Source organism: Ambystoma mexicanum, chromosome 11, assembly GCF_040938575.1.
Source record: "Ambystoma mexicanum isolate Mex_15411 chromosome 11, UKY_AmexF1_1, whole genome shotgun sequence".
Classification (NCBI taxonomy): domain Eukaryota; kingdom Metazoa; phylum Chordata; class Amphibia; order Caudata; family Ambystomatidae; genus Ambystoma; species Ambystoma mexicanum.
In genome coordinates, this window is record NC_090934.1 from 483,695,308 (window position 1) to 483,722,022 (window position 26,715).

The 26,715-nt window shown below is 46.9% G+C and overlaps 1 protein-coding gene across 5 annotated transcripts in view; it reads right to left on the minus strand.

Moving 5' to 3' along the window:
* TTC17 (tetratricopeptide repeat domain 17) overlaps nucleotides 1-26,715 on the minus strand; it is a 2,246,693-nt gene that overhangs the window by 519,443 nt on the left and 1,700,535 nt on the right. For all 5 annotated transcript variants that reach the window (XM_069623328.1, XM_069623332.1, XM_069623330.1 and 2 more), the window contains one exon: nucleotides 4,877-5,044. In XM_069623328.1, the coding sequence (XP_069479429.1) occupies nucleotides 4,877-5,044 (168 nt within the window). The remainder of the gene's footprint in view (nucleotides 1-4,876; nucleotides 5,045-26,715) is intronic.

Sequence of the window (26,715 nt, forward strand, 5' to 3'; positions counted from 1 at the left end):
AGACATGGCTCACGGCCAGCTCTGTCACTCTTTGACACTCTCCTCCCTGATGGCTACAAGATCCTCTCCAAACCCAAAACCAACCGTCCCAGAGGTGGAGTAGCTCTGATCTTTCTGGAGTGGGTCCCGGCCTTTGTCATTCCTACGCAGGCCTACTCCAACTTTGAAAGCCTGGTCTTCAGACTTTCCATCTCTCCTGGCCTCGCTATGACCGTGACTACCATCTACAAGCTCCTGGCCAGATCACCCACTTCCTCTCAGAGGTGACTATACTCTCCTCACCTCTACCTTTCAGCTCCTTCAAGACCTCGAAATCCATCTGGATGCTTGTAATCCCTCCTCAGGGCTCTAACGCAACCTCTTTGATGTTACCTTTCCATTTTACCCTCTGGTTCGACACACTGTGCCAGGCACATCTTGGATGTTTTCATCTCCTCAGATATCCCCCTCTTCAACCCTCTCACCACTCCTCTTTTGGACTGACCACTTTCTACTGTCCTCTCACCCAAAACTCTGTCACTCCGGCAAAGCTCACCCCTGCACTGCCACCTAACTTTGTGTCATTCGGCCCATGAAGCGTTTATCAGTGGATGCCTTTGCACCCACTTTCTCTGCTCCTCTTACTCCTGCGGCTGACTCACACTCTGACACCGCCCTCTCTTATCTACATTTCTCTATTGCAAACACTCTGGATATCCTTGCCCATCATCAGAATCCATCTAAAGCCTAGCTCTTGGTGAAAATCTTGGTATGACTCCGACCGTGCGTTCACAAACACAAGTTGAGGCTGGCTGAGAGGAAGTGGAGGGCTTTGGGTGCATCCGCTGACAAACTGGCCTGCCGACTGCTCCAAAGGCAATACAGACACACTGTCCTGTCCAAGAAAAGAGTCTTCATCTAGACCTGCATTGCTGCGGCCGCTAACAACACGGCCAAACCCTTTAAAATCTGCAAGGAACTGGACAATCCGGCTGCAGTCTCCACCTCTCCTGTTCCCTCCCAGGCATTCTGTATGGCTCGGACTTCTCACTTCTCTACTAAAACTCAGGACATCCTGTCCTCAATCTCTTCCTCTACCTCCCCCTCTCTTGGCCCTCCTCTGGCAGACTCTCCCTCTCCTTTCTCTCGGACTACACCTGACGAAGTTCTAGGCTAATCTGATCTATGAAAGTGCCCTCCCAACAGGTGATCCCCCTGCTCCTCCAGAACCATCAAGGACCATATTGACACCCTTGCTCAAGCCTTGGGCGACTTCTGTAATCATTTTTTTGCCACTAGATCTTTCCCCTTTCTCCTCAAGCCCTCCCTTGTGCACCCCGCCTTAAAAAGCCATCCGCTGATCCTACTTGCCAGGTAAACTATCGCCTGATCTCTATCATTCTTTTCCGGTGCAAACTCCTGGAAAAGCTGGCCATCTCCCAGCTCACTCTCCACAATGGATCTGTTGGCTGTCTCCATGATCATCTGTCTGGATTCAGAGCTGCCAGAGGCACGAAAACTGCTCTGCTCAACAGCCGTGATTATCTGCTCTCAAACCTTGAATTCACCATTCCTTCTGTCTTCATTCTCCTTGACTTTTACTCTGCTTTTGACATGGTCGACACCACCCTGATCAATGGACTCCATGAGATATTGGGCATTACGGATAGGGCTCTGGAATGGTTGACCCCCTTCCTCCTGGACTGCCCCGCCCAGGTGCAACTGGGGTCCTTTCTCTCTGCCAACTCTCTCTCCACCTATGGTGTTCCCCAGGGTTCTATCCTCTCAACCTGGTTCTTCAATGTCTACTTGGCCCCTTTGGCACACCTGATCTCTACCTTCTCCTCTAACTGTGTTATGAAATGACATCCATCAGTCTCCCCTCAGCCTCCTCTCCTTTCTCGCCATTCCTGGCTGTATATCCGCAATTCAGGATTGGTGTTCCTCCAAAGATCTCTGTCCTAATGCCAGTAAGATGGAGATCCTTCTCATTGGGACCCTTGCTCCCGCTTTCTCTATCTCAACTCTGGCTGCCCTGCTTGGGCACTCTTCCTTTGCCTTCCTGTGAGGCTAAACACCTTGGTGTCATCTTCAACTACACTCTTCTTCTCTCCTCACATCTCGGACCTTTCCAAGAAGGCCCACTACCAGCTGCACCTCCTCAAAGGTACCCTTCAATGTCTCACTTTCCCCCAAAAGCTCACTGTATCCAGAGCCTTTGTTCTCTCTAGACTGGACTACTGCAATAGCCTCTTTCTCAATCTGCCTTCATCTACTCTCCGCCCTCTGCAACTAATACAGAACCGGACTGAGAGTCTATCCTTGGCCTCAAGCCCAGGGATCAAATCTCTCCAGCCCTGAAATCTCTCCACTTGCTCCCAGTGGCTGCAAGTTCAAGACCCTTTGCATTGTCCACAAGGCTTTCTGTGGCCAGAGCCCGCACTACATCCAACTCTCTTCCAAAATACTTACCTTCTCGAGTCCTTCACTTAGCTATCTCCAACTCTCTAAGGGTCAGACGCTTCTCCAGGCAGAGAGTGGGGGTAGATCTCTCTCTCCTCTGCAAGTGCCTCCTTCTGGAATGGCCTCCCAGCACCTCTCAAACTTGAGCTGGACCACCTGAAGTTCCGGAAGCAGCTCAAGACTTTCCTCTTCGCCTCTGCTTTCTCTCTCCCCCTCCCATGCTGACCTACCGTTTCTGCTGCGCAGACTAGTTCTTGGCTACCCTCAGAGTCTCACTGAGTACCAGGCTCCTCCATGATCAGTCAACCCTGCACTGCCTTCGGGCCGACCACACATTTAGGGGCTGTAACTGTAACCCTACAGTCCCTTGCCTCCCTGCACGTAACCTGGCCGCAATTACTCAGAGCAATGTTGCCCTGTTGCCCCTTCTCCCTGGCACTTCTCTCTTCCCCCCTCCCCTTGCACTTCACGTTGCCGCACTTGCACGATCTGAATGACACAAGGCCTAGTAAGATCGTTTGTCTTGTCCTCCCTCTTTCTTCCCTCCCTTGTCTTGTGTCGCACCCAGAAACACCTGTGTAAAGGCGCATTATAAATGACTTAACATATATCACAGGTAGACCGCCTGAGGGTCGGATGTTGCTAGTCCTGTCAATGTAAAACCTCAGAGCCCTTCTCGTATCAAAAGGATGCCCGCTTTGCTTGAGGTTCAGGAAAAAGGAAGGCACAAATTGAGCTAGGAGAAAACATTCAATGTCAGAATTCCTATATATTTCACTACTATGAGTAAGCCTCCTGTGATTTTTGCTAGCCTTCGGTGTATCCTAGTGTATTTTAGTGCAGAGTCAGGCTTTATTCAAATCCTCACTGCGAGAAACATGTTTTCATGTGCTTCCTAGTGCTTTATGCCACCAGAGCTGTGGTACTCCAAAGGGGCCCCATAATGTCACTGGGTACATTATGCCACCACAACATTGTCTGTTACAGGCTGGCGCAGTGTTTCATGGGTTTTCATTGTTGGCTAACTTTGACATAGGAGTTGCTTCCAGCTTTACAGTTAAGTTGTTATTTTGCATTGTCTCCTACACTTGCTTTTATCATAAAATAGCTGTGGTGTTGCGTCTAGTTTAGTTCATGTGTACAATATGTTGTGACTTGCTAAATCCATGCAAAGAGAGATTTTGTGCCCTAGCGTGAAGTGTGGGAACACTGAATGTTGATATGGGGTAGATGATAATGGAATGTGAATGTAGGTTCATGCTGCAGCAGTTGGAGAGAAATCTGGACAAGCCATTTGATGTACATGGTGAATGGCACAATTTGTTCATTCTTCCTGCAATCTACTTCTGTAACCTAATAAGGAAGGCTTGTTTTGTACTCTAGAGTCAATACCAATCACCTAGGAAGAGAGTGCTTGGAATACTACGATGTCTAAACAAACAGTCCTATCAACAGAGGTAGCAGAAATACATTTGATTTAGATATCCTGCTTCAGAGATCTAAATACGTACTCTAGGTAACTTGCATGCATGAGCACCCAAATGGTTGTACATGTTGCAGAATTACATATTATTATGATGTAAATTTTAGACATATGATTTGTATATATGCCCTTTACAGTTAAACATGTTAGTGTCCCTTGACACATTAGCTTTGCTCTGTACTTCTGCATGCCAGCATATCTGTTGTATATACCTATGCTAAGCACTGTAACCAACCTTAAGATTTCTTGTTGCACATTGTATTGCTGCGCCCGGCAACCCAAGCGTTTGGTGCGCATTACCAAATAAACAAACAAACATTTCAATACCGGTTTTCCCTCTTCCTGCCTCAACATACTCCTTCTATCCAGGACTCCATTTAGGGCCATAGCACTGAAGCACTCCAGAGTCTTTGCCAGGTCAGACCAGTTAACAAAGTGGGCCACAAAAATCAACACATCTTTAATTAAATAACCAATGTTCCATTTACGAGAAAAAACTAAGAACACAACATTCTTGAAGTGGTTTGTTCTGTGGGAGAGGGCTTTAAAAATGATATAATTCAGAACCACGGCCCAAGCCAATGCCCAATCCAACGCCCAATCAGGGTAAACATTCAGCTATGGCGTGACAATCGAGGAGGAAGGGGGTAAACGTAATACACATTTTCAAGCAGAGTTGTGAAAATAGACTTAAGGACAAGGACTAGACATATTTCAAAGCCCAACTTTTAGAACTGAACTGTTTTAGTATCATTTGCACAGGATGCAATGCTGATGGTGGCTTCTCAGCAGTAGTCACCATTTATCCTTTGTGGTAAAGAGAGTCATCTTTCTGGCATACTCTAGTGGGATCACTAAAGTGTTTTACCACTGACCTCAGTGGCCAAAGGAACCAGCAAACCCATAAGTCGCCACTTGCAAACAGGTACTTTAACAAGAAGGAAGGCTTACTTTCAAGTGTTACTGATGTGGTTTCCAGAGGAGAGGGCATCAGAGCATCATCTTCACTGTGTTCAGCGCCTCTGTCAATGACTTCTTCCCGAGAGGCTCTGACTAGCATCATCTTCTCATGCTTCACAGAGTATTGCGGCACTTCCTGGCTATTCTGGAGACAGTGGCCTTCAAAATAATGTGAGATAAAAAGATATGCGCTTTCAGGATCAGAAACAATTGTATTTGCTTCTGTTTCAGATTCTATTTCTATGTTTGAAGAGGCATTATCGTACCAATAAAACAAGTCCTTAACCAAATGTGCCCTCCCTGAAATTTCTTGCCTAAATTCTTGTAATTTGAGGGAGGCGGGAAGAGATGAGACTACTTACCTACATAATCGGTAGTGACTACGTTGCACGGTACATAATTCTGACCCAACGTCATACCAACTTCAATGGCAACCAAGCAGGGGAAGAGGATGCCCTCTGCTTTGGCCAAACCCACCTCCTACCATCCAAACTGAACCAGGCAGTTCCCTCTAGCCAAACAGATAACCATCAAATTAGAAGAGTGGTTCATGGAAAGGAAGGATCAGTGGTTACTGCCTACCACGCCAGACAATAAGAAACTTCAACAAAACCCTTAACAAAAAGGTGCATTCATTGGTGGTGGGATTGTTTGGTCGTTCCCTTATAATGGTTATTTGAAAAAACTACAGAACTAAAATGACAGGTGAGTAATATGTGGACAATAGTATTTGAATAGTACTGTGAACTAGTAGTAATCTAGATGGGAGTTAAATTCCGAAAACTGAATTCCATTAACATACTGAAGCAGCTGTGACAAACCTAGGGCGTTTCTCTCAGGCTATTCCCAGGGATCCCCGACTCAGGTGGCTGGGAAAGGACCACCGCTCCTGGGTACCGGCCCTGGGGCCAAACGAGCGAGGGAGAATTAACTGTGTTGGGGTTCCTTGGGTACTGCTGGTGGAACCTTCTTGTGCGAGACGTGGTATCCCCCCTTTCCCACCTCCACGACCTCCCCTCTATCCTTATGGGGTATTGCTACCCTCGTCCCGTTTTCTCCTACGCAAAATTTACATCCATTAGGAGGAAAAGGAGACAGCCAAGGAAAAGGAGAAACACAAAACCACTTTTTACCGCAATATACTTTACCGATTTCCCAAACAATAACCCATCAAACTATGTAATAGGATATGATATATGTTATTTATAGCGCGCCTATTGACAAGTGTTTCAAGGCGTGACGAGCAGGGGAGGGGAACAAAGGGGCTAAGACAACAATCTTACTAGGCCCAGTGACATTGAGATTGCGCAAGTTCAGAGGAAAGGGTAGGGGAGAAGTGCCACCGGAAGGGGAGGATGTGCAAGTGCAAGACATAGGAGCAAACATTGAAAACAGGAAGTGTGGCCAGCAGGAGGCAGTGCAGGGTAAAGTGAAGAAAACAAGTGATTAGATAAGTGCATGCAGGTGGGGGTTATAGGGTTGCAGATACAGCCCCAAGTGCAGGGTTGCCACAAGGCAGTGCAGGTGTGCGACTGGGAGAGCAGGGACCTGGGCCGGTGATTCAGAGGGTAGCCAGGTAATCATTGCAGTATCAAACAGGAGATCAGCAAGGTAGCAGAGGAAAGAAGGCAGAAGCAAAGAGGAAAGTCTTCAGCTGCTTCCGGAAGAGAGGCAGGGAGGCTGTTCCTGAGGGAGGCGCCAGCTGAAGAGAAAGATTTGCCCCCAACTCGTTGCTTGGAAAAGTGACTGGCTCAAGTAGTTGGAGGAGCGAAGAGCTTGAGTAGGAAGATACTTCAACAGAAAGCTGGAGATATTTTGGTCCCAGACCCCAGAATGCCTTGTGGACAAAGCAAAGGGTCTTGAACTTGATCCTTGCAGCCACTGGGAGCCAATGGAGAGATTTCAGTGTTGGAGAGATGCGATCCCTGGGCTTGAGGCCAAGAACAAATCTTGCAGTCCTGTTCTGGATGAGTTGCAGAGGACGGAGAGTAGAGGCAGGCAGATTTAGAAATAGGCTGTTACAGTAGTTCAGCCTAGAGAGAACCAGAGCTCTAGATAAAGTAAGCTTCTGATGGAAGGAGAGGAAAGGAAGAATACCTCGGAGGAGGTGCAGTTAGTTGTTTGACTTTTTGGAGATGTTGGAAATATGAGGAGGGAGTGAGGAGTCGAAGATGACCCCAAGGTTCTTAGCCTCACAGGTGGGAGCAGGAGGGCAGACAAAGGAGGCCGGCCAGAGAGTGGCGGGAAAGAGGTGCAGGTGTGCCGATGAGGAGGATCTCCATCTTGCCAGCATTCAGGAAGAGATCATTGGCGCGCATGTAATAACTGCGACACCGGTGGAAGTATGTGGGAGCTTTATTTTACGGCCCCCGGAGGCTGGGGCAGTCAGGGAGGGAATGAACAAAGTGTTCCGTGGTGGAACGAAGGGACAAACAATCTCCGTTCTGGTGGAACGGAATGCATGGAAACATACATAAGTATATATAATATCTCCTTATCTATGAAACAAAAAAATAGGGAAGGAGGGAAAAGGGGGGGGGGGAGAAAACTGGGGAAAGAAATGTGGGGTAGACGGGGTGAACAGATGCTGATCAATAATAAACAAAATAATTCTTGAAATTCTGGATGATGGTGCGGTTCCTTCTCGACAGGCTTCTGGCTGAGGATACCTCATCGTTAGGACGGTTTTCGCTGTGCCAGCTTGTGCTGGCGTGTGGGTCTGTGGAAGTACTGGATCTGTAGGTGTCAGTGGTTGTTCTTTTCACATCTTCTCTTGACCGAGTACCACTGTGGTTGTTTTTGGAAGTGCTAGGTCTGTCATTGGTTATTTTCACGAGATCGTCGTGGGACCATCTCTTTCCATCCTCTAAAGTGACAGACTTTCCATGGCAGCGCTTGACTTTTTGTGGGGATCTAAATTTCGATTCACCCTCGAGTATCTTCTTGGGTTCTCTGACACAGACCCAGTCACCTTCCTGTAGTGGCAATTGTCTTGTTCCATTCTTATGGTCATAGTAATTTTTGTACTTCCTTTGTTTCTCTTTTATATTTCTATGGATTTGTTCCATGTCCACCTTCCGTTCTGTGTTTATTCTTGCTTCGCCGGTATCTAAAAAAATCCATGCTGGTCTCAGTTGGTTGGTTGCTGTTCTTCCACGCATCAAGGTGAAGGGTTCTGAGTTGGTGGTGGAATGCAGCGTTGTTCTATATGCGAGCAGGGCCTCCTTGAGGGTTTCTCTCAATGGCATGCCATTGGCTGTGGCTAGTTGGATGACGCTTTTTATTAGTCTGTTCATTCTTTCCACCAATCCGTTGGACATTGGGTGGTAGAGTGATGTAGTGATGTAGTGATGTGGTTGATGCATTTCTTTGCAAGGAATTCGCTGAATTCCAACGAGGTGAACTGGGACCCATTGTCTGACACTATGTCTCTGGGGTCACCTTCCCTGTTGAATATTTCTGTTAGGAAGTCAATGACCTTTTTCGTGGTTGCGCTGGTTTCTACCACACCCCATTCGGTCCATTTGGAAGTGTAGTCCACAATCACGATGATGAATATTTTTTCAGCTTCCAGATTTTCAAAAGGACCCATGTCGTCTATGGCCAGCTTTGATCATACGTGTTTGGGGGTTGCTACCGGCAGAAGAGGTGTTTTTCTTAAGGTTTTCGATTTGTCGCTGGAAGCGCAGGCAGTGCAGTTTTTTACTGTTTCTTCTGCTTCGTTCCACATGTTGGGCCACCAGTAGTTGCTCCTTATCCTGTTCTTTGTGAGACTCCTTCCCAGGTGTCCTTCATGGGCTAGTTCAAGTAGTTTCTCTCTGAGTGCTACGGCTGGAATTATTCTGTTACCTCTCAAGATATGGTTGTCGTTAATGGATATTTCATCTTTGAATGGAATGAAGTTTGCCAACTCTTGTCCGACATCTTCCCAGTCGTTCATTACGGCTATTCTGATTTCTTGTTGCTCCGTGTCGGCTTTGGTGATGCGTGTCCACTCATTGGAGGGAATGGTAGAATGAATGGTGGCTATGATGTCTTCGTCTTGATCTTCATTTTCAGTGTCTGGTTTGTCTTGAATAGTGGTTAGTCTGGAGAGACAATCTGCTACTTGGTTTAGTGAGCCCGGACTGTAGAGGACCTGAAGATTATATTGCATCACATCCAGGAACCAGCGTCTTATTCTAGGGGATATTAGGTGTGGCGTTTTGGATTGTAGGATGTTGACAAGAGGTTTGTGATCAGTTTTTAAGATAATGGGTAGACCCCAAATTTAATTTCTGAAGTGTTGTAAGGCCCACTTGACAGCCAAGGCTTCTCTCTCAATGGTGGAATAATTCAACTCAGCATCCCTGAGCACTCTCGATGCAAATGCGATGGTCACGATGTTGCCCTTCTGTTGTTGTTCTAGCATTGCACCAAGGCCGATCTTGCTGGCATCCACTGACACTATTGTCTTAGCCTTGTAATCAAACATGCTTAATGCTGGAGCTTGATTGATGTCAGACTTGAGGCTCTCGAACTCGTTTTTGCACTCTATGGACCATTGAAATCTGCTACTTTTCTTCATGAGTTTCCTCATGTTTTCTGTCTTATCAGCATAGTTACTGACGAATTTGGAGTAGTACTCTGTCATTCCTAAAAAACGTTTCAACTGGTCTTTCTTGGTGGGTTCAGCCAAACTCAATATTGTGTCCAGTAGTTTTTTTTTTGGGACGAATGCCTCTGGCATCGATGGAGTGGCCAAGATAGGAGACTTGATTGCACTTTATGTTGCATTTCTCTAACTTGAGGGTGAGTCCACTTCTTTGGATTATCCGTAGCACGCCCATCAGTTTGGCATCGTGATCTGCCTCGGTTCTGGCTGATATAAGAATATCGTCTTGGAAGCATCGTACTCCATCAAGACCTCCAAAGAGATGTGACATGAGTCTCTGGAACACTGCCGTGGCCGAAGCAAGCCCGAACGGCATTCTGTTGAACATGTAAGCTCCCAAGGGTGTGACAAAAGAAGTGAGGGCCTTCGAATTGTCATCTAGAGCAATTTGGTGGTATGCCGAGGAGAGATCTAAGGTGCTAAAAAAACTTGCCGGTTCCATGGTTGAAAGAAGTTCTGTTATATTGGGAAGTGGATGCCTATCAACCCATATGTTTTTGTTTAGATCTCTTAGGTCAACGCACATGCGTATGGAATTGTCGGGTTTCTTTACAAGGACGATGGGGGCGAGCCATTCAGAACTCTCTATGGGTTGTATAATGTTCTCATTGCATAGGCGTGTAAGTTCATCCATGAGTGCCGCCTTGGTCCCAAAAGGCACACCACGCACCCGATGGACCACAGGAACGGCACCTCTTTTCAATACTATTCTGTGCTGGAAGCCCTTGAGCAATCCAATCTTATCGCAGAACACTTTGGGAAATTGTTGAGCCAAGTTAGCCTTGATGTCGGTATCTTTCTTGAGCACACTCAGTATGGGGCTCTCTTCTCCGGGATGGATTCTCACTTGGAGGGCCGCCTGTTCTTCCCATCCTACTACGGAGGACCCGTTGTTGGCTACGAACAACTTACAGTATGTTTGTCTGTCCCGAAATTTGAACTTGACCCAGGTGTATCCCATGATGTCAATGGGTGTTTTCCCATACCCAGTGGCTGTTACTGAGGAGGTCCGTAAGTCGTGGATGTTGCCAAAAAGTACCTTTACAAAGGTTTCAACATCCACCATGGTATATGGGGATCCGGTGTCTACCATCACTCTCAAGGGTATGTCATTGACGTACATGTTAACCCATGGACCATTCGCCTCTTGGAAGGAAGTGACTGTGAGAATCTGTACCTGTGGGCGCGTCTGATTCACTTTATTTTACGGCCCCCGGAGGCTGGGGCAGTCAGGGAGGGAATGAACAAAGCGTTCCGTGGTGGAACGAAGGGACAAACAATCTCCGTTCTGGTGGAACGGAATGCATGGAAACATACATAAGTATATATAACAGCGCACCACTCCTGGATTGCGGACAGACAATCCAGGATAAGAGAAGAAGAGGCAGCAGCAGGGAGCCTAAAAGCGAACTGGGCGTCATCCGCAGAGCACTGGAAGTTGGAGCAGAGAGCAGCAATTCGGATGGCGAGAGGTGCCAGGTATTGGTCGAACAGCCAGAGAGAAAGGTTAGATGCCTGGGGAATACCGCAAGTGGAGAGCTAGAGGAAAGGAAGGACCCAAGTTGGACCTGGGAGGGTCAGTCAGAGAGGACAGCGGTCAGCCAGGCCAGAGCCAGATCAGTGATACCCAGGTTATCATGGAGCCAGTTGAGCAGGATGGCATGGTTGACTGTGTCAAAGACAGAAGAAAGATCAAGTAGGACGAGGACAGAGGGGAGATTAGCATCAAGGTTAGAAAGCAGTTCTTCACAGATGTTCAGGAGAGCAGTTGCCGTGCTTCTGGCTGCTCTGAAGCCAGACTGATGTCATGGAGACAACCAACATATTCAGTGTGAAGGAAGATTAAGCTGGGAGATGGCCAGCTTTTCCAGGAGTTTGTCAAGGAGAGGAGTGATGGAGATTGGGCGATAGTTAGCAGGAAGGGAGGGGTCGGCTGAGGGTTTCTTGAGAAGAGGGTGTACAAGAGAGGGTATCAGGGGGAGGGAGGAGGGTTCCGGAAGGGAAAGAGTGGTTGCAGAAGTCAGCCAGGGCTGGAGCGAGGGTGTCAAGGTTTGCAAATTGCAATTTCATTTGTCTTGCTGATTTCAAATTTAGTTGTGCCCAGTGGCTGCACTGTGCTTTAATCTGTCCTGCTGTTCCCATCTTGTTCCGTGAACAACAAAGAGGGTGTCAATGAGGGTCTGCCTGGAGGATTTGCTAGGGTAGTCATCAGCTATAGGGAGGCCAGGGTTGGAGACCAGGCTATCCATTTTGAACTTCTTCCTACCAGACTTAGTGAGGAGGGTAGGATAGTCGATAGAGAAACAGTTGGAGAAGATAGGAGAAACGGAGAGCGCCATCAGTGATGTGGGAGAGGAGAGAGAGGGGGGTTTGGAAAACTAGGGGAGAAAAACAGGAGGGGGTGCAAGCAGAAGAGACAGAACAAGACGGGAACAGCAGGACAGATTAAACTGGTGGGGGATTACTATCCCCCACCAGTTGCCTTACTCTGGCGAGAGCGCTCATGCAATCTAAATTAGATTATTGCAACAGGCTTTATCTAGGAGCGAATAAAGCCATCTTAAATAAACTTCAGATCATGCAAAACAATGCGCTCAGAGCAGCGTTCAATATTCCCAAAAGAGAGCACATATCAGAACCTAGAAAGCACCACAGGTGGCTCTCTATTCATGACAAGATTGTCCTAAAAACTATCTGCCTCACTCACAAAGCGCTTAACTACCAAGACCCCCCCCCATATCTCACAGACAAGTTCACATGGAAGGTATCCAACAGAATCACTAGATCATCCAACATACCATTGTCTGGTGGTGCCCAGATACAATCTAAAAAGAGCCGGAGGCACTAGCTTCCCGGTATTAGCCGCCCAGCTATGGAACACTCGCCCTCAGAATATTCAAACTATTCAAGCCTTCAACAAATTCAGAAGCCATGTTATCACATGGATACTTAACAAAACATAATATAACAGCTTTTAGATACCACTAACCGCTAGGTGGTCAGCACAACTAGTACATGTGTCTTCCATCCTGTACTACTGCTATGACTCAATGAATAATATGTATAATGTATAATATGTATATATGTACCATTGTATTTTTACCTTCACTGTTCAAATTGTATTCATGCACACACCTGTCTGTACTATGCCATGTAACCATTACTATCCTTTCTAGCGCCCAATTACCTCCGGGTCAGGTGCGCGACATAAATAAAATAAACAAACAAAGCACAATGCAGCCACTGGGCACAACTAAATACGAAATCAGCAGGACACATGAAGTGCAATGCAGCCACTAGGCACTGCTAGTGGTAATGAGCATTGGAAGTCCAGTTGAGAAGGAGTAAGGAGAAGGGTGGGGGAAAGTCAGAGGGTTAGGTAGCTGTGCCTAGTAATGGCGACTAACCAGCATAGAAGTGGAAGTGTCATATTGTTCCTTTTGAGAGAGTGCAGAGTCCAGCAGCCCTCATGCGTTCCTGGGGGGTACAGGAGGACCCACAGACCAGTCCAGGCACTGGACAGGGAGCAGAGACAGGCCGGATAATGCCTGCCAGTTCCCAAAAGGCCAATATGTATGTCCCCAAGGCCAATCGGCAGCCAGGCAAGGTGGGAGACTACTAGCAGCCTCATACTGCGTTGCACGGATGACGTCTGCCATCTTGGAGTTTCCTCGAGGCACACAGGGCAAATGGGCCCTTTCAGGGGGACTCCTTTATTTATCTGTACGACACACCGCAAAGTGATGGAAGGCAGCAGAATGTAGCACGGAGGTCGCCACCGTCGGAGAGAGCACTGTGATAAAAATAAATGTTGTCTTTATAGCTCCTCTTTAAAAAAACGTATACTTACTCAAGAATACTACAACTCCCATAAACTCTTGTGTTCCTCTCCCCATCCCTCTATCTTTTTTTAAATTCTCAGTCTCATTTTTCAAAACACTAGAGCTCCCAAAATCCCAGCTATTCATTCTATGGCCCAGGCCTTGAACGCAAGCAATGGAAAACAGTGTCGGGCACCACACCGTGACTACACACATCTGCCATTCATTAACGCTACACCTGAGAATAAAAGGCGGAGTACAGAGACACATTTTGAGCAAGGCAGAAGCGGTCTGAGCTGCTGCAAGTAAGAAAAGGGGAACCTGAAAATAAAAGGGTATTAACAAGCTTTGGAGAAACAGCAAGAAGGTCAGGCGAAAGAACCACACTTACAAACTACGATGGATAAAGTTGAACTGAAAGTGCCCTTTTTGAAAGTCTGCAAAGCGAGGCCTGCTTTCCTCCCACCAACAGATGTAGTCTGGGGAGGTTTGATGAAATACCAAGTCGCAAGTTGAAAGAAACATGACACCAGAAGAACGGCAACAACCAGTGATTGATTTCAGGAAGTAGATCAAAGGCCCGGTTGGTTCAAGAACTTGAGGCCAATTGAGGGTATCTTGTCGACTGAAAGTACAATTAGGAGGGCCTTGCGCCCGATTGAGGGAAACCCAAAATAAGCAAACTACAAATACCAGAAGACATTGCCAAAACCGGAGGAAAAGAGTAACGGTCAGAGTGATCAAGCATGGAAAGGAAAGTGAAATCTGTGCTGTTCCGAAGATCTGCGACACAAAGAAATCTTGGGGGAAGGGAAACCTCAAGTGAGTTGAAAGGAACTGTGAATCATTGAACTTGGGGAAGGAAAACGTGAGTAAATTGAGACAGAGGGAACGTTGTACTCCTGATTTTAAAGCGAAGAAGCTTGTGTGCAAAGAGACATTTGCAGAACTGTAAGTTTCTGAACATTAAGAGAAGCCTAGTTTTGAACATTAAGAGAAGCTTGATTTTTAAGCAACCAAAAGCAGGATAAACTGTTCAACTGCTCCCACAAAGCAATGTGTGCCTTACTATAGGAAACCGTGCTGCCTCACCCTACCATAGATCATCGCAAGGGGATTGCAGGGAAGGGCGTTACCATTCTGTGAATACTTTGCCATCCTAATTCTTTTGTTACACTATCATTATTTAAGCATGTTTCCTGTACACCTTTTTGTATTAGAGTTAGGGCAAGTATTAGGTTTATTGTTTAAAGTTTATTAGATTGACTAGGACTATTTTGTTTACTTTAATGGTCGAGCTAGCTCCCATTATAGTGATAGGCCAAGTTAGGAAGTCTCCAACCCCGTTTCAAAATAAAGGTTTTCTAAGGTGGTCTTTTGGTGTTGGGTTCGTGCTTCTAATACCATGGGTTCCTTACACAGCCCATGGTATAAGGTGATACTATGAAGACATGAATAGAAGGAAGGTTTGTGGCTTTTCTAAATAGATCATAGTTGGGAGGAGAAAGGGGATTCAGGGGAAACATGTGATAGGCATTATACACCATGTATACCTGTTGTTGGTTTCCAGTCATTTCTACACACATGCTTCTTTGAAAAGCAGAAAAAAAGCAGGCGTTCGACAAATCAGTGAAAGCAGACCTCATTTTGTATTAAATATCAAAGTACTTCATAAACAAAGGGAGAACACACACCAGGATTCTTTCAACAACGGCACTTTTCCAAGCCTTAGGTTGGGGATGATTTCCTGAGTCCTCACATGATTAGTTATTCCTTATGCTTCTTTGAATTCCATTTTGGGATTGTTTATACTCATGGGGATTTCCAATTACACTCATGCTGTTATCAGTCCAAGTCAACCACGGATTAATTATTTGATGTTCTAGTCGGTTAACTCTGGACTGGAAGGCTTGACAGGCATCTGTCGTGTGCAGCACCATCTTGGATTCACTTCTCTCACAGGAAATCGGAAGCCCATCTATCTGCAAACTGCAAGGCAGCGGTCTACGCGAAATGGCGCTGATCTTCAGCTCATTTGCTTTCTCATCTTGGTCAGGTGAGAAGTGAATGCTTCTTGCATGAGTTTGGTAAACTTTGCAGAACTGAACAGAGTTCTTCATAGTGTCCTTTATAAGTTCCTTTTCTGGAGTCGCTCTGACTCACAGAATGCATTCTGTTACATTGAGTCGTTATAACCAGCAGCTAGGAAGGATTCAAGGGGAAATTGTTTAGGCAGTTTTTGTATCACCCTCTGTTGAGGATGCTACAACTAACCCTAGGGCAAATGCTAAAACGTGGGACATGGGGCCAAAGCAACAAGGCTCAACTCTCAGACACAGTGGTACAATTAGTCCACACACATATCCAGAAAGGCCACACTAATATACTGAAAAATATACATTTTTAAAAAGTCACATATTTAAATCATCAGGTCAAATAACTACTTTAGAGGCTAATACACAGTGATGAACAAATACCAAGTATATTGATAAAAAACAGTTATGCGCCTACACAAGGACTCCCCAATGTCTATATATGAGCCCTCCTCTTGAGGTGGACCCCCAACATAAAACAACAAGGGGTGCGGAGAACCAAGACATCATAAACCCTAGTAAGCAGGTAGGCATCCAGTACTTTGTGCAACTAAGTGCAGTATCCAAAAGACACAACCCAACCTTAGTACATATGAATGACCCTAGACCTGGTGGTCAGCACCTAGCACATATGGCAGGGTATGGGATTACAAAGAAGGGAAGGTTTAAGCTACTTACCTGTAATTTTTTTATTTTTATTTACTTGTGTATAATCACAACAAATGATTTTTACAAGAAGGCGTCATTTGAAGAGAGTACAGATTAAATTATTGTTCTCCAGGATGGGTCTGGCATGGATCACATGCTCATGAATATTCCCTGTCAGGTTGGGAATACTCAGTAAAAGAAAAAACAGTTTCACTTTAAAACTGTATTTCTCCTCTAAACCAATCACTGTCCTCCGAGTCATACTGCCCCATCCAATGACGGTCCTCTCCCTAACCCCCTCCCTGGCAGCCATCTTCAGATTTGGTTAGCAGGTAAAGTGGCAGTATGACCTAGAAGAGCCGCAGAGGGGCCGGAGGGAAGGTTTGCATGTGAATACATGTTAGACATATGCTGGAGAACAATAGTTACAAGTAAGTAACTTAAACCTTCTCCATCATGGGGTCTGGAATGGATTCACATACTCATGAACAACAAATACATAGCAGTACAACATTACAAAACCACGGGGGGTGGTAAGGCTTACCAGAAGCAATTAACTCTTACCTCTGGAACAGGCTTGCCTCAAGCAGACAGGTTGCGTGCACTGCTTGGCCGACTCTGGACTCCTCCCTGGAATCCCTGTTGATGCAGTAGAACTTCGTGAAGGTTCGCAATGACCTTCACGTAGCAGCCTTGTAGATTTCCAGGAGGGGCACACCAGACAGCAACGGCATCGTTTCAGCGATCACACTGGTGGAGTGGGCTCTCGGACAGCCATGCAGCGGTCGGTTCGCCAACCGCTGACCGTGCGTGATGCAGCCGGAGAGCCACCTTGAAATGGAAGCCTTGGACAAGGCCTTCCCGTGGTTCACAGGACCAAAGTTCACAAACAGTTGTGAAGTCTTTCGGAAACTCTTTGTACGTGTTACAGAGAACATCAGGGCATGAGCAACGTCCAGTGAGTGCAAGGCCCTTTCCGCCGACAACAAAGGTTTCAGGAAGAAAACAGGTAACATCAAAGGCTTGTTGAGGTGGAATTCCGATGGAACCTTTGGCAGGAAAGATGGGTGCGTATGCAGTACCACCCTTGATTCGTGGAAAGTCAGGTACGGTTGCTTGCAGGATAGGGCCTGGATCTCACCTACACATCGGGCAGAGGTGATGGCCACAAAGAAAGCAGTTTTCCATGAGCGAAACTTGAGTGGGGCCTAATGCATAGGTTCAAAGGTGGTCCCCATGCGCCTCGTCCGAACCACGTTGAGTTCCCACGGCAGGGCAGGAGCCTTTGCCAGCGGGGAAGATCGTAAATGTCCTTTGAGAAACTCCTTGACGAGTCTGTGGGACCAGAGCGAGGATCTGCCTGGGGATCTGGTGTATAAGGAGATAGCCGCCAGATGCACCTTGATGGAGGTGTGCGCAAGACCAGCCTTTGCCAAGGAGAGCAAGTATGAAGGATCTGTGGCCCTCAGAGAGGTAATCTTCTGCAACCTCCTGCATCACGTAACAAAACACTTCCACTTATGGCCGTAGCACTTTAAGGTCAACAATGCCCTGGTTTTGTCGAGGACTTCCCTGCAGTCCGCTGGGAACTCAACCTCCAAACTCCAAAGGCTAAAGGAGCCAAGCCCTCAGGTTCAGCAATCGTGGGTCGTGATGAAGGATTGCGCCTCCCTGGTGAGAAGATCTGGAACCACTGGCAACTTGAATGGAGGAGCCGCTGACAAGCTGAGAAGGTCCAGGTACCAAATCTGCCTCGGCCATTACTGTTTGAATGTGTTGATGACTCGTAGCAGGAGAGGGAACAGGGGGAACGCGTATAGCAACAGTCTTTCTCACGGGAAGTAGAACACGTCCCCCAAGCTCCTCGGCTGGTGGAACCTGCTAGCAAACTCCTGGCATTTGGAGTTGGCTGCCGTCGCACAGATTGATAAGGGGTCTGCTCCATTTCGCCAACAGGCAGTCCACCTGATCCTGACGAAGCACCCACTCGTGGCAGGAGGGGACCCTGTTGAGGGAGTCTGCAATGCTGTTCTTGAAAAACCGCTAGGTGAAGAGGGACGAGGAACATCCCCTGTCCGACGGCCCAGTACCACAAGTCCTGGGCCTCGGACAGCGCCGGGTATCGAGTGCCACCCTGCTTCCTGATGTAGGTGGTGGTGTTGTCCGTGAAGATCCTCACCACCCAGGCTTTCAGAGACAGTAGGAACAACTTGAGGGCCCAAAACACCACCCCGTAGCTCCAGGATATGGAGGTCTTTCTCTGGCAGCCACAGGTCTCCGACATGCAGACGTCCGGTGTGCACTCCCCAACTTTCAAGGGAGGCATCCGTAGTGACTGTCTCCTGTTTTGGTGATTGGGCGATGTGGGAGCGTACCCCCCACCACTCTATCGCTGGTCAGAACTCCTTGTTGAGAGGGATTTTGTCTGTGAAACTTTCGGACACCTGTATCCAATGGGCATCCAGGAATTCTTGTAGGGGTGCCATCTGCAATCTGCAGAGGCGGACGAGGTAGATGCAAGACGACATCATGCCCAGTAATGACTTGATTGCCTGAACCATGGCCGTCTTCGCCGACGATGGCCGTTGCAACTTTCCTTGAATGGCTGCTAGCCTCTCTTCTGAGAGAAATGCCAGGCAAGACACTGTGTTGAGTCTGGCGGCCAGGAACAGCACATTCTGCAATGGCGTTAAGCAGATCTTCTGATAGTTGACTGAGAATACAAGGTCAGTCAATAGCCGGACGGTCTCCTTTGTGTGCTCGTCGGTCAGCTCCCACAAGCAGGCGTAAATCAGCCAGTCGTCCAGATACGGGTATACATGCATGTCTTGTAGACGTAGATGGGCTGCCACTGCAGGCACTTTGTGAATACTCTTGGGGCCGACTTCAAGCCGAATGGTAGGGCCTTGAACTGATAGTGCTGGCCCTGCACCACGAAACAAAGACATTTCCAATGTTTCTTGTGAATGGGGACGTGGAAATATGCGTCCTCCAGGTCCAATGACATCAAGAAGTCTCCTTTTTCCAGTTGGTCGAGCACATGCTGCAACGTGACTAACCTGAATTTTTGGGACTAAGTACTTGTTCTGACGTCGTAGGTCCAGGATGGGCCTCCAACCCGGTCTTCCTTCTGACTAGAAAGTATCTGGAATAGATGGGGAACTAGTTCTATCACCCCTTTTCGTAGCATGGCTCGTACCTCTTACAGAAGTTGAGGGATGTGTTGCTCCTGACGGGGAACCGGAGGGATCCGCGGACACCTGCGTTGGAACTCCAAGGTGTTCCCCTGGGTGATAGCATCCAGCACCCACCTATCAGAGGTGATCTTTCTCCAGTCGCTGGGGTACATGAGTGGGGGCCCGACTTCTTGGCCGGTTCAAATTTGCTTGGGCGCCGGCATCCTGCTCTGTGGGCAACGGTGATGCTGTCCTCTGCTATTGTAGGCCTGTGAGCGGCCTCTGTAGGCTTCTTGCATTGAGGATCGGGAAGGTTGTCTGCACAACGTGGAGAATCCTTTCAAAGACCTGCTCGATTTTCCCCTGGAGGAGTGAAAAGACGAGCGGTGCTGTTGGAGTGTGCCGAGGGAGCAGGCCATCTCTGTCTCCGCTTTGATGTCCTGGAGGAACTCCTCGACAGCCTTCCCAAACAGATTTTCTCCATCGAAGGGCATGTTCAGTAACTTTGCTTGGAGCTCCTGGCGGAAGTTAGTGGCCTTGATCCATTCCTGCTGACGAAGGCCGACACCATTCCCCATTTGCCAGAACCCTTTGTCGGTGACGTCCACCGCCACGGCGTGGTCCGATGCCACTTCTCCTTCCCGGAAGAGGGCAAGGGCCTCCATCTTCTTATCATTGGGGAGGAACTCCAAGATCGGTCCTAGTTTGTACCACAACTCCCTGTCATACCTGGCCAGGATCGCCAGTGCGTTGGCTGCCTTCATTGTGGACACGCCGGTGTAAATCACCTTCTGCCCCATGGCGTCCATCCTTTTCCCCTCAATGTCCAGAGGTGCCGAAGACGATGGGTTAGCCGACCTTTTCCTTGCGTGCCGCTGATACCGAGTCCAACGATTGTTGCGACCTCAGGCATTTGGGTGCAGAGTCCGGCACCCTATACTTCTTGTCCAGCCTATCCCACTTGGCTGGGGCTGTGCAAGTGTTCTTCATGATGGCTATGCCCTCTTCCCAAATATCATCCAAAAAAAGGCACTGCCATGATCATCTGCCTGTTGGTACTAGCTTAATTAACCTAAAACATTTGATCACATTTTTTTTACCTTTATTTTGTCAAATTTAATTAAATACATATATGGGGGTGGGTAAGGGTATAGATTAGGATGAGGGGAAATTGAGGAGGGTTGCAGGGGGTCTCCCCCGCATGTTAGATCGAAAAAAAGGTCAAAAAAATTTGATCAAATGTGATTAGGCCAAATGTTTTAGGTCAAATAGACCCAAACCAGCCTTGCGCCTTTGATACAAGAAGCCCTCCTCCTTGGTTTCCTCAGGCACTAGCTGGAATAGCTCGGAGGCCTTGGCGATCATTGAGTGGACCGAACCCACCTCATCTTGGGGGGACCCTATGCAGGGCATCCAAATGTGGCGACTCTCCGTCCGCTGCGACAATGTCTTCGTTGTCATCTGTCGTTGTGGCCGTTTCCGTTCCCGTACCAGTGTCTGGGTCTGCTGGGGAAGTTGGGTCCAGACGCGGTGGTGGAGGGCATCAGATGACTATCTTCTTCGGCAGGCGCTGACCAGGGACCTGGGGGGGATCACAGATACGGTGCCGGAGGCATTCTCATCTGGATCTCTGACACCAAGGTGTGCAGAGTCGACAGAACATCTAAGGAAATAAGAAAAAAATGAGAAGGCAAGACATTGAAACTAGACCCTGCACCGTCGTCGATGTCATCTTCGTCGTTATCATCCTTGTGGACCTTATGCATGGACTCCTCGTCTTTGTCGTCCGTGAACGAGACCTCCATGGCTTGGGAGACTATCTTGGAGGGCTGTTTCGGGGCCTCCTGACCCCCCGGCTACCTTTTTCCTCCTTGAGGGTTCTGAACAGGGACCTGAGCCGTTATCTTCACCCCTTCTGGCATACCTGCAGACTTTGCCAAAGTGTCTGTGGTGGTGTCACGCTGTGGGCGCAGGGACACTTTCTGCTCTGTGGGAGCCACCCTCGTAGGATCATCACCTTTAGCTGCCGTGGTAGTAGTAGCCATCAACGGATTTGCCAACAAGGTCTTTGCCTGTGCCGGTTGAACCTGCGTAGGCGGTGCAGCCTTCTCCTCTGTCTGCGGCTTCTTGGATTTCTGGCACGAGTAGGCCTAGGATGGCCTTCGAGAATCTTCGATAAATACAAGTCCTTGAGGGTCACAGAACTTCACAGACAACAGGTCCCTGCTGTCAGTAGATGAAGGAAAGACCGCACCAGCTCTTTGAAACAAAAAAGGATCTTTTTCTAGTTGAAAAACACGAAAAAGAATATTGAATACTTCCAACACGTAAGCGTGCAGTAACAATCTGAAGATCACTGCCAGGCGAGGGCTTAGGGAGAGAATTGTCATTGGATGGGGGCAGTATGACCCAGAGGGAAAAAAAAATGTTTTCAATCCCCTATGCCTAAAACACACTTACCAGTAACTTAGACCCCCTGGTGCTTTAACAACAGTATTAATGCCCAGTCACCTAGTATAATAACTTAAGGCCACAGAGAGGATAGTAACAATATTTTAGCTAACACTTTCAAGACTCAATGACCATCTCAGTAATCATTACCTTCCCGATACATTTTATGGACAAAATATACACATTGTTTTGTTATCAATTGCAGTTACAGTGGACATTTACCATTGCAGAAATGAATGGGATGCCTTTAAAAATGTATTAAACATCACAGTACCAAAATAGAAAATATTGGTCCATAGCTCACTGAGCCTTTAGCGGATCCAGTAAAAATGTCCATGGGCACGTAAGTACCTCAGAGTCACTTTTAAAGAGAGAACCATTGTCAGTTCGATGTTCCATAGGAAGTAATGGGAAAAGTTAAAACCCATTCACACTACTGGAGGTAAGGCTGGTCTATCCCACAGGTGCAGATGCTGTGACGATCAACCCCAGGGAAAGGCACAGGAGACCGAGGGAAGAGTTGTGTGTGAAATATTGGCCCACTCAACAGTATTTCACCACATCACCAAGCTGCATTTGCGCAAGAAAAAGCAATATGGCTGCGCTGGCTCCTGTGCCTCCCAGGACCTACAAACTGCGTTTTTGCAACAAACAAGATGATGGCTGCACCGTCCTGCCAAGCACACTTCAGGCAGGACGGAACAAGGAGACACACTGAAGGAGCATGCCAGTGTGTTCTGAAACATAAATGTAATGAAGTGAAAAGGCAGCACTTTTCGCTGAAACCCCAAAATTCCCCTTCAAAATTAAACTTTTCACCCTTTAAAAATGCTGCTTTGACGCCAATTCCACCTGTTCCTTCTGAAACCACTGTGATTAAAAAGGCCGTCATACCCAGCATATTTCACTGTGCTTCACCAGCATCAGGCATAATTCCTGAGTGCCAGCCCCAGTCAAACCAACTCTGAGAGACATCAATAAGCAACTTCACTTTCACTCGCACAGGAACACGCGTTTATTTCTTTCCAAAAGTATCCAGGCTCAGCAGTTCAAAGAGACTAACGCTTTGATCAGGTCAATGTCAATGTATCTAGGCTTCAGATAAAACTCCTGCGTTCAAGGAAATGACTATAGCTGCAAAGACAGTGTGGGAATTTGAGGGAGCTGCCAAACCGAATTTGAAGAAAGAAATGCTAGCAATTTTAAACACGTGTAAAAATGGGCTTTGCTGACTGAAGAAAAAAAATGGCCTGTTTAAAAATAAATTGTTGAATGAAAGCCTGCTTACTTAGCAATGCTTTGTTGCTGGTGAAAAGACATACATGGGATATTTTCTTTCACAGGTTTGTTTAATCCTGGAGCAAAGAGAAATGAGTGGGCACCACTTGGTAATAAATGCACTTATATCAGATATACAAAATTGTGAAAAAAGGGAAAATCTTGTTAAAGATAGTTTGTTCCAAAAATTCTAAAGGAGCTGGCTGCGATGAGTCTAGAGACACCCGGACTCAAAATACATGTGTAGCAGGAGACCGAGTAAAGATACTAAGTCACGCAGCCGCTCTCCGTAGGACCCAACTTGGGTATGCATTGGCATTTATGGTCTGATTTATGAATAAGTTGTGGCAATTGCTTCCTTAGTGACTTCTCTACCTTCAGATTGCTTTTGATAAAATCAATTCTAAAAAACAACGAAAGACTTTTTTCTTTTCTAACCAAATGCATTACTGTTGCTACATTTAATGGACTTTAACTTTGAATAATCACATACCCAGTTTGGGTCCTACGGAGAGCGGCTGCGTGACTTAGTATCTTTGCTCTGTCTCCTGCTACACTTGTTTAATCCTGGACCCAAGATAAGAAAATGAAGACTTTAAAACACATGGGCTGAATTTGCAAGCTCTTAAAAAACAGTTATTCCAGTTATCAGCCTTGAAACTTCCCCCCCTGAGGAAGGGGGATCACATAATAAGCTCTCAGCAGAGACTAACAACCCACTGAAAATTACAGGGTGGGAAAGAATCTAGTGTACAGATACCCACTGACAATGGGTCTCCCAGGGCAAGGAAGTCGGAAGTGTGAAGGGGCAATAAAACCTCCAATCAAGATGAGAAACCCCCACCTTGCCTTGAAGGAAATGACAGTTGGTTGCAGTTGAAGGAAGAAAAAAAATGATCTAGTGATAATGGACTGCCTTTTGGTTCCAAAGACTGTTTCATAAATAAACTTTAAAGACTTATCTCAACAGCAAGACTTTGTAAAAATGTAGAATTTTCGCAGCGTAAAAGTGAATTTTTGGGCTTTCTTTTCAGACTTGGTAGAATTCAGTGACACCTTGGGGACAGAAATGGGAGAATATGGCGGATTACAAGAAAAGCATCCGTGTTGCAAATGTGAATTTTTGCACATACATCCCCGATGATCATCCACATCCATGTATAAAGTTATAGAATTCTGAATAATATAAATCCCACTGAAAAGTGTGTAAAACTGGTAGAAGGGCGAAACAAGGTCTCACGGACTGGAGGATTGGACTACAACCTGCTGCACAAAATATGTAATCTGTATATATAATTTGCTAAGAGATTGATATTGTATAAGTATGTTTGTGGCAAAATCGGATTTTAGTTAAAATAACTGTGGGAGGTTTTTGGACATTGTAAAACTCACACCATAAATCTGCCATTATTTTTCTGAAATCCAACCAACTGAGAGCGAGGCAGAGACTATCACCCTTGTCCAATCTTGTTGCTAGAGGCGGGTTTAGTTAAGCCTGCCCCAGTCATATACTTTGATCATGTCATTAGGCATTATAAATAAAAGTCCCTGACAAGACTCTGGACAGACAGACACAAACACACAAACACTCTTACTGATTTTCCTGCGCAGGCATTCTGTTCCATCTATCCAGAATCCAGATCCCAACTACAAGGCCCAAGCATTGCTGACCCTACTCCAGGGCCCACTGTAAAACTCATGCATTGCTGATCCTGCTCCAGCAAGGCCTACATTCTGAAAACCCCGTAAAATCCCGAAATAACCAAGGGGAAAGCTGTGGTGTTTTTAGGAAGCATCTTGATCCCACTAACTTCATCCAAAGGTACCTGTGCCATCCAGCTGACCTGTAGCATCCAGAATTGCCAGTCCAGAAGTGCCGCCCAGTGACCAGAACTGCCCAGCGGTTTTCCAAATGCCCTGCCGTGTATGGATCAGAACCGCTGACTGTCCAAAATCCAAAAACTAAAAGTGGACTGAGTATCAATTGCCACCCCATCTAAACCCATAGCCTATCTTGTCTTTGTCCTCATCCCACTCTCTAAGTCACCCTATCCTTATCCTGATACCTTGTTCAAACTATCACAATGATTCTTGCAATCCTGCCCTTGATTCCTAGTGTTAGCACCACTTTTCTCTTCATTTCTGTTTTGCATAGATCCTAAGTCATTAGCGATATTGTGTTTAAATAAATAAATTTTCCCTTAAGAAAAGTGGTACACTGCGTGAAGGGTTACAACTGCAGCGTAACTTGAAATTCACGGGTGGCGTTCCTCTTTTCTTAGCCATCAAATCTAGTTTAAGTGAGATTTGCCTTTCAATTTTAAAGCCGATTCCTCTTTTGACTGCTCTATTTTCCTAAAAAACGAACCTCACTCCATCTTGCATAACTTACTCAATTTACCAGCTAGAGACCACTTCCATAGTGTACCTGTGATCTATAGCTACACCCCAACCAAAAAAGCACTTCAAATCAGTGTATTTTACCCGTTTTTTAATTACAAATCGTTTGGGTTATTTCAGGTGTGAATTGCAAAGTTTGCAAATTTTCCAACGTGTCTTTTTGCTGCAATCTGCGTTAACCCTGCCACTCATTTATGAACTGTATGCTCTTTGGTAATCCATTCTTTGTGATTGTTAGAGTATTTTCATTGTGGCTTTAGTGAGGAATTACCTTTGCTTCAAGGTTTTTTCACACACATTCATTATTTAATTGTCCATTTCCGAGTGTCATTTAATAACATTGCAAGGGGTCTAAAATCTGTTTTTCTCTCCTATTTGGGAGGGAAGGTCAGATTTGAATTGTGTTTCCTATTTGTCATTCCTGATTACCTGCTGCTTCTGATTATCCACTCAGAATTGATTATTCGTGGGTTGTGGACTACCGAGTGGTCTGCAGTCTTTGGCAGTCCCGCTGTTCCTTGCTGGGCTTCATTGGCGTCTGTCTACATTGTCTACCGTGTGGTGGGAGGACTCACCACTTTCTTTAAAATAGACATTCTTCCCCGGAGCGGCCGCGTAGTGGACTGCTGAGCGGTCTGCAGTCTTTGGCAGTCCTTGGACGTTCAGATGGAGGAAGAAACGCGCCATCTCAGGAGAAGCCGCTTCAGAGGGGGTGACAGCGACGTGCCTGCCTCCCACGAATTTACAATGGAAGTCAGACTCGGTGGGGCTATGTGCACTGAACCCAGGTAAGGGCAAGGGTTCTAAGGACTCAGCCGGATGATCATCTATAGCTGTGGATCTGTCGCCAAATGTTAATATACTGACCCCTCTGCCATAGGGAGAGGCTGTGGCGGAGGGCGCCGAGTTCGAAGAACATGCGGCAGAGGTGCCTCCTACTGCCGACCAGCCTGATCCAGAAGTGTTCTACCCAACCCCGTCGGCGGTAGTCGCTGGCGGGTGCCAGAAAACGATGAATAAAATCTTACCATGTGGTTTTCCCTCGGCGGCACCATCGCCCATTCCAGCCCTCTTCATGGGGGAGGCCGGCGCCGCGGATGCCCAGCTGCGAGGAATTCCAACGGCGGTGCCGGGCACTGCTGCCGAGTGTGCTTTCCAGTCTCTCGCCAGCAGATCCGCCCCCAGTCTAGCATGACGGTGGACGTCAAGATGCACTGGAGCGGGATGATTTGGTTTTGCCCCCTTGTGGAGGGTCTTCAGGGGAGGAGGGTGAGAGGGCTGAGACTCTAGGGGACCCGAGTGGCAGACC